General features: G+C 45.5%; 1 protein-coding gene across 1 annotated transcript in view; it reads left to right on the top strand.

Annotated features, from left to right (window-relative positions):
- Positions 1-2,619: 2,619 nt before the first annotated feature.
- The window catches only part of LOC105812987 (chromosome unknown open reading frame, human C16orf62), a 136,022-nt gene continuing 130,011 nt past the window's right edge, over positions 2,620-8,630 (top strand). The window contains exons 1-2 of the mRNA XM_012647550.1: positions 2,620-2,678; positions 6,520-6,619. Of these exons, the coding sequence (XP_012503004.1) occupies positions 2,662-2,678; positions 6,520-6,619 (117 nt within the window). The 5' untranslated portion in view covers positions 2,620-2,661. The remainder of the gene's footprint in view (positions 2,679-6,519; positions 6,620-8,630) is intronic.

Here is an 8,630-nt window from a genome sequence, read left to right as displayed (position 1 = left end):
TTGAGATGGAGTCTCACTCTGTCGCCTAGGCTAGAGTACCATGGTGTCAGCCTAGCTCACAGCAACCTCAAACTCCTGGGCTCAAGCGATCCTTTTGCCTCAGGTTCCCAAGTAGCTTGGACCACAGGTATGCACCACCATGCCCGGCTAATTTTTCCTATTTTTAGTAGAGATGGGGTCTCACTCTTGCTCAGGCCCAGCCAAAAATCACTTCTAAAAAGGAGAAATTTAGTCAAACAGGGATATGTTATGGTGGAATCCCATCATTGGTCGGGTTCTAACAACTCTGAGGACAAAAATGGTATCTGACCAGAGTTATACTTGACAATAAAATACTACCTTTTCACTTATTTATCTGTTCTCTTCTTTGGTCATTGTTTCTCTATGGCCTTCAATTCTTCAATTTCTCAAGGACGTGGACCACCAGAACCATGGTTTTGCTTCTCATCCTATGGTGGAGAGAATCCCTTAGTTATTCACATATTCCATAAAGTTAACAACCTGTTTCAGAATTATTTTCGTGATCTGTTTCCTATACATGACATAACGGGGGTTTGGTTGAATATGCGTAAGAGCACAGGATACTGCTCTGCTGTCCCGCCTCCTACTTATATGGTTTGTTCCACCACCCACAGTTGCTGCCATTCCTTTTGTGTCTAAAGGGACCATCAGCAGCAATGCAGCCTAGGAGCTTGTTAGAAATGCAGAAGCCCAGGCTCCCCCCAAGATCTGACTCAGAGCCTGCATTTTAATAAGGTCCCTAGGTGAGTGGCGTCTGAAGTGTGAGAAGCACTGCTCTATGACAGATTGCACAATATATTGCCATATAGAGAGAAGCTCTGAAAACACAAAGATCACAGAGGTCCAATGATTCTTTGCCTGCCTCGAAGCACAGCTTCTATTGAGTGCTGACCATGTGCCAGGCATTTTATAATCATTTCCTTTTACTTTAAAGTCAGCATTAGCCTAATTTCACAGATGAAGAAACTAGGACTCTATGCAAAACTATAGAGCTGAGAGTATATTCTATTGCCTTTTCCAGAGGAACTCTTGAGAGTGTGGTTTTCTGACCTCTTTCTGTCACTAAAAATAAAACAAAATAGTTGAAAGTAAAAGGGAAAAAAGGATCAGATGCAGCCTTATGATTAACCAAGAGTGTCCTGCATTACTGTTTGGTTTGGAATTAAAAATAGATAATGATATTTATTTCAGAGGTTTGCAGTGAGGAAAAAAATGAAGGGTGCATGCGAAGTGCTCAACACAGTGCGTGACACAGTAAGCATTTTAGTAAATAGCTGTTTTGAAAATATCCTAAGTTTCATCCACTTTTTACAAAATCAGAGACAGCACTAGCGCTCATAAGTTCTGCAATTGAAATGTATATCCACCTTCACAGTATGAACTAAAACTCTTAAGCCCCCCCCCCAACCAGCTGACTCAATGGAACCCCTCTTGGCCAAGGGGACCCCAGAAATACCCTAAAGCTGAGTTGCTGGCCATGAGAAGAGTGGTCAGACATGCTTTCTCATGCCCCCTTCCCTTCTTGGAAATATCTTTGTAACTCATTTAACAGGCCTAAGGCTATGCAAGACACAGCCTAAATCACACCTGCAGGTTCATCAATTTACTTAACAGGTCACTTGAGTCTGGGTACATGTGGGATGGTTTGTCTCTGATTACCAGAAGTCCTTAAAACATTTCAAGCCTTTAGACAAAGCATTTCTTTAACCAATAAACCCACCTATATTCCCTGCTTCAAGATGTTCTGCCTTTTCAGGCCAGATCAAGGTATCCTTCCAAGTATTGATTTATAACTTTATGTGTAAATCCTGTCTTCCTGTAATGTATAAAACCAAACTGTAACCCAATCACAGCGAGACCACGTGCTCACGGCTTCTTGGACGTGGCTCTCCCGGTCATCTTCATGGTTGCACATATTTGACTCAGAATAAAACTCTTTATTTTACAGAGTTCAGGTTCTTTTTCGTTGCCAATACAAAGGTACGGCTTTGCCAAGCGGGAGTAAATGCTAACCCCAATTTCCGCCTTTGGTTTAATTCCTATTAAACATATTTGGATCTAGGGCAGCCCTTAGGCACCCAAGTTGTTAGTCGTGGGAGGGGGATACTGAAGTTCCTAACTCCCACGAAGTACACGAGGAAAAGAAGGGGCCTAGAGAGGGGGCGTGGCTTATGCATGAGAAACAGCGAATTAGTGGCAAAACCCTGCCCTAGCTGAAACCCAAACACCCTCTTCCTACCCCAGCTGCGGTTTGCGTCTCCGCTCCGCCAGCGTCTGGATTCTTCTCCGCCCCTACAGGACGCAGGTGGGCTAGGAATCCAATCGCACGATCCTGCCCGTCACCATCATGGCGCCGGTGGCGCTGCAGAGCCGTCAGCTGCCCCTCACAATCATGGCGCATGGAAGCTCTACGGTACGCCGCCTGGGGCCCACAGCTGCCCCTCACAATCATGGCGCATGGAAGCTCTACGGTACGCCGCCTGGGGTCCACGGCTGCCCCTCACAATCGTGGCGCCGGCGGAAGACGCCTGGGCTCTGGGAAGCCGCGCCTGCCCCTCACAATCATGGCGGCCAGGGCGGGGTCTGCATAAGAGAAGCAGGGCTGGCGGCCCTAGAAGAAGCGGTCATGTGACTGGGAAGATGGCCGTCTTTCCCTGGTAAGGAAGAAGCGGCCGGTGGGCCTTAGTGGGGGCTGCCCCTAGTTGTTTCTGGGTCTCTGTCTCTGCGAGTGTGGGTTGCTCTCTCTTGTTGAGTGTGTGGCCTCCTACCCTACCCGCTAGTTGTCCTAACCACAGAATCCCTGGCCGTTACCGCGGTCCAGAGGAGCAACCTGAAGCCGGACCGGTGGGTTCTTGGTTCTCTTTCCGTCTACTGCCTCTCCGCGCCTTCCACGGCCCTCTCTCCATTCATTCCCTAAAGAAAACTCAGGTTTCCAGGCTTCCGCTTTCCCAGGGCAAGTAGACGCGGGTTCTGGGGGCACTGGATGAGGAGAATGGTGGACTCAGCTCTGAGTGTGCACGACTCCGGGGACCTGGCTGTTTGCTGGTCTGTTTCCTGAGCTACTCGGTTCACCTAGAGAAGACTTGCTTTTCTCATCTGTAAAATGGCTGCCATTCATCCTATCTGTGCAGAGCCCTCAGACATATTCCTTGGCTTCAAGGAGCTGTCAGTATAATGGAGCAGACACATAGGGTAGAGGAACGCCCAAAGAAGGTATTTGGATGAAGCACAAAGGGCGTGATCAACTCCACCTGGGGCTAGGGGACGGCTTCAGAGAGGAAGAGACTTAAATTGGGTCTTGGAGGATGAATAGGAGTTCTCCATACAGGAAGGAATGGCATGTGCCAAGGTTGGCAGGCATGTAGGGCTCTTGTGGCTGGAGTAGCTAGGAGGGATATGTGTGCTGAGTGGGTAATATGTGTGCTGGCAAGAACTCAAGCAAGTTGGAATGGTGATAGTGGGATTATTTGGGGATGGGAGATCTCTCTTGCGTCTCAGAAAGCAAGATAATTTTCTGATCTTCAAATGATGTGAAGTAGCTTACATTGAATGAGTGACTGAACCAATGAAAGCACAGCCCTAGACCACAGAAATAATCAGGTCCAACCTTTTGATTTTATGCTTGGTAAACAGTTGTCTTTACCTTATTCCCTTCACTTGGCTGACATTTAGGAGACCACTTCCTCAACACACTAAATCAGCACTGGATGCCTCTGCGCACTTCCATGTCCTGAGTTTTCTTGGACCTAGTCATGCTGGCTTGAACAAAAGACTAAGTACCTTTTGGGGGTCAGTAAGGCTGAAGCACCAAAAACATGGGAAATATCTGGTATCGATGAATTTATCTGGAATTTGTAATTAGAAAATCCAGGAAGATGCTGTCTTAATCTCTACATCCAAGTACATTTTTACCTTTGGTATTTTTATTTTAAATTAGAGAGGCACCCAAACCTGTTTAGTGTCTAGGGTCTCTATAGATCCTAATATGGCTGTGTTCTAGATGTTTCTTTATGTGGTAGTGCATGTTCATCATTCAGTTTCCCCACTAGACTTCTTGCTCCTTGAAAGTTAAAGAGACCCAGTGTTGTCCATCACTGTATCCCCAGAGCCCAGAACATGGTGGTAGGTGCTACATAATATTTATGAATGAATGAGGAAACTGAGGAAGATCACAGAGGAGAAATGTGTTTCTGTCATTACATTTATAGTATATTTATCAAGCCCTTATTTTGTATCAGGTAGCGCTGTGCTAAGTGCTTAACGTACTTCTCACTTAATCCTTGTAACAACCTTATTCAGGTGGGGAAATGGAGACAGAGAGATTAAGCAGTTTACTTAAAATCATACATACAGCCCACAAGGAGAGCTGAGCATTTGGAACCCAGAGGCCGTGATCGTAATCATTGTCAGCTGGACCTCTAGTCTAGCTCCTAGGCTGAGGTTTCTGGCTTGCAGCTCTCTCCAAATCCCACTGTGTTTTCAGGGGTCTCCCCTAGAATGCCTCTTTTTACTCACACTTTTTGTTATCCCTGATACATTTTGGCCTGGCCTAAAATATGAGATGTCATCTGCATACCTTGGATCACGTTCCCTGTTTAATCCTGTGAAGCACAGTTGGAAATACCACCTTTTGGAGTCAGAATTTCTACATCATTTTAAATGAGTTTTTTGGAGGGCAGGGGTAATATAATGATTGTGGAAGAAAAAGCTGTGTGGTCAGATTATGCGATTAGTAACTAAAAAAATACTTGAGTAAGATAGCTGGCAAAAAGCATTTAGTGGATTAGGGTGTTTCCAGTATAAGGAGATTAATTTGGTAAATCATAACGGAGTTTCTATGTATCCATATTATCACAGGTAAATAATTTAAAAATAGGGAGCTGTCAACCTCTAATGTGCGTATAAACCACCTGGGGTTTTTGTTAAAATGCTACTGATTCTGATTCTGTAGGTCTGGGTTATTTCAACCCTCCCAGGTGATACCATTGCGAGTGATCTGTGGACCACACTGCATAGTGAAGGGCTTAACCCAGCAGAGGTGTGAAATGGTGGCTGTTTTTCTGTGGCAACTGCCTATTAATCAGACAAGCCCTTTTGGCTGAAGGTTGGGATTATGGGGGACTTTTACCAGCTATAATCAGCTATGTTAGCAGGAAAAAGACAAGTAAGGATCTTGGAGAAAAATGCCCACTAGAGGTCGCTGTTAGCCTTACCAAAGACCTAGGGGATCGAAGAATGTTTTAACATCTCAAACCGCAGGAAATGCGACGGATCAGAGAGCAAACTTGAGGAAATACTGGAAGTGATAGAAAATCAAAATATGGGCCAGGCATGGTGGGTCACGCCTGTAATCCTAGCACTTTAGGAGGCCGAGGGGGGAGGATTGCTTGAGGCCAGGAGTTTGAGACTAGCAGACCCTGTCTCTTCAAAAAAAATAGAAAAATTAGCCTCCCAGCTGCTCAGGAGGCTGAGACAGGAGGATCTCTTGAGCCCAGGAGTTTGAGGTTGCTGTGAGCTATGATGATGCCACTGCACTCTAGTCAGGGTGACAGATCGAGATCCTGTCTCAGAAAAAGAAAGAAAATCAAAATATAGTGGTTTGCCATGAGCTTTCAAGAAGGGAACATGTTTTCTTTCCTTTTTTTTTTTTTTTTTAGAGATTTATTTCCAGAAGCAGTCCTTGCTCAGAGGGACTAAGGGTAATGTGCCGCTGGTTGTATGTAATAGGCCATCACGACGTTTGTGAAAGTAATCAGCTCACAGAACCTAAAACCATGTATCTTCTTTTTTTTAAAATCATTTTATTTGTTTATTTAGAGGCAGAATCTCTCTCTGTCACCCAGGCTGGAGTGTCATAGCATGATCGTAGCTCACTGCAGCATGGAGCTCCTGCCTCAGCTTCCTTAGTAGCTGGGACTACAGGAGTGAGCCACTGCACCCAGCCAAGTTTTATTGTTAATGAAACAACTTTTGGCTTTGTCGATATGCTCTTTTACATTTGTTTTTTATTTCATTATTTTCTGCTTTTTATTTCTTTTTATATGCTTTCTTAGATTTAATCTGCTCTTCTAATTTCTTAACACATTGACTGCCACACTAGAAAACTAGCGCTGTTTGCTTGTCACCTCCTTTCTGCTTGGCTTCTTTCTCTTGCCCTGTGCAGCTTAATGGACATATACTCTGAAGAGAAAGGTCTTCTGGCTGCTCTGTCCCCTAACAGCCACCCTCTTGTCCCATGCCAAGAATCAGCAAGTGCCCCGAGAGGGAAAGCTGGGTGAGGAGTGTTGGATTCACCTTGGCGAGTTTCCCTTGGTTCTGGTGTCTGGCCTTGTGAGTCCAGATTTAAAAAAAAAAAAATTTTGTAGTGTTTCTTGCTGGTCTTGGTAGCAATGTGTTTTGCTTTAAACTACCCTATCGTTGTCGAAATCTCAGTAAAGGTTTTTAGTATTTTAAGCCCCCCCATCAATGACTTGGCTTCTGTGTTTTGCTGTTGACCAGGCATTCCAGGAACAGGAACTACAAAGCCGAATTTGCGTCATGCCGCCTGGAGGCAGTGCCTTTGGAGTTTGGGGACTATCACCCTCTGAAACCCATAACCGTAAGTTTTGTTACGGGTCTCTCTAGAGGACAGTCTTATCCTATCAGATGACGGACAGTATTCCTGGGTCCTTTCTATTTTGCCAGTGGTAGCTGCTTTTGCATATTTGAATCAACCCGTGTGTTCGCTGCCTCTTTTTTATTTTTTGCAATGTTGGCCCTGCCCACCACCGTTTTTACTCCCCGCCTTTCTCATATTTGCGAGGTTGTCGTGGGAATGGGATGACTTTGTTCTTGATTTGGATGTGTCAGCAAAATATATCTTGCTTCTTAATTTTCCTGTTTGGAATATTAAGAATCACTCTAATTACCAGTGTAGGGTGTTGTCCTGAATAGCGTCTTAGTGTATCTGTGAGTTTATTTAAAAAATAAAACAAAAGCAGGCAAGAGACGTGGATGGTCCCTCTCTGCTGGGTCGCACTATTTCATTAGGAAGTAATGAATACTCTGTGATGATCATAGTGGGAAGAAGACGTGATTGTCAGCGTGGGGGAGCCAAGGCTGCGTGGCGATAGTTACGTAAAGCAGAAGCTCTCGAGACTGAGATTCAGCCTCGCAGGGCCCCTCAAGTCCCCAGGCTCTCGTGTGGCAGTGGCTGACCCCACCAGTGAGTAACTTCCATCCTCAACTCATTCCCCACGTGGTAACAGAATAGCTGCCACAGCTCTGACCTTATCCTGCCAGCTTAGCAACACCAACAGCAGGAGATTGCTTTTCTCGAGCAGTTTTTGTGGATACAGTTTTGTTAGTTGTCCTCTGAACCAACTTGGTGACCAAGTGTCTAGAATATGTGGATTAATTAGGTTAGATCTAATGCCCATGCTGGGAGCAGGGCTATGGGAACTGAGCGTTGGGGAGAGATGTTTTCTCGAAGAAAATTTGGAACATTGAGCTTAGGAGATGGAGGAATGGGTGCCAGGCAGACAAAAACAAATGTGCACCGATGGGAGGTGCTGCTCTCTCCGTCCCACGCTGCAGTTCGACTCAACTCAGACACCAGTCACCCGGAGTTAGTGTCAGCCTCCACAGGTTTAAAGACAAGGTCCTCAGACTGCCCTCACGGTAGATGCCAGCTGCAAATTTGGGGGTCCCCAGGCTACCTGCACTTCCAACCAACTGGCAGCAAATGCAGGGGTTTCCCACGACCCCCTGTTGGGTTTGATAATGACTAGAATGACTCACAGAACTCAGAAAAGAGTTATACTTACAATTACTATAAAGGGTACAACTCAGGACGAGCTAAATGAAGAGACACGTGGGGCGAGGTTGGGGAGGAAACACAGAGCTTTCAGAATCAGGCACGTTACCCTCCTGTCACGTTAATGTGTTTACTAACCAGAAAGCTCTGCTGGGCCTTGGGGTTCAAATTTTTATTGGGGTTTCATTACATGGGCTTGTAATCATGGCTTGGTCTTTCTGGTGACCAGCCCCCATCCAGGAGCCCAGCAGGAGTCACCCCACTAGAACAGAAGACGCTCCTGTCATCCAGGGAATTCCAAGGGATTTAGGAGCTCTGTATCAGGAAACAGGGACAGAGAGCAAATAAACATTTCTTATTATGTTGTAATCACCTTCTAAGTTGTAATGGCCCTGTCTCTTCTGTTAAAAGATCAACTTGGGCACATTAAAATTTTAATGAGTTTATTTGAGCCTTCAGCGATTCGTGAATAGGGCAGCTTCAGACTTTTCGCAGTTCAGGGCTCCCATGAGGGGGTGCGAGGGGAAAATGTTTAACTTTTGTAAGGCCTTCTTGGGAGCAAGACAAAATATTTGACCGGTTAAAGTGGAGATTCCCTACTTTGAGATTAGTTCGTGCTTTCTGATTGGTAGTCTCTAGTTAGAGGTTAGTTGGAGACTTGCGATTTGTCAGGCTTAGGGTTTGTCATACTGTTGACGTTGAGTTGGATTTTGGTTTGTTACATGGGAACCCAAGGTCCCGGGGCCACCTCTGTCTAATGGCCTCCCAATTCATTTTTTAGCACTTCCTAACCCCAACTTCCGGCCTTCCCCTC

Source organism: Propithecus coquereli, unplaced genomic scaffold (genome assembly GCF_000956105.1).
Source record: "Propithecus coquereli isolate 6110/MARCELLA unplaced genomic scaffold, Pcoq_1.0 Scaffold27, whole genome shotgun sequence".
NCBI classification, from domain to species: domain Eukaryota; kingdom Metazoa; phylum Chordata; class Mammalia; order Primates; family Indriidae; genus Propithecus; species Propithecus coquereli.
The sequence above is the reverse complement of the archived record's forward strand: the minus strand, read 5'-3'. Positions and strand labels throughout refer to the sequence as shown.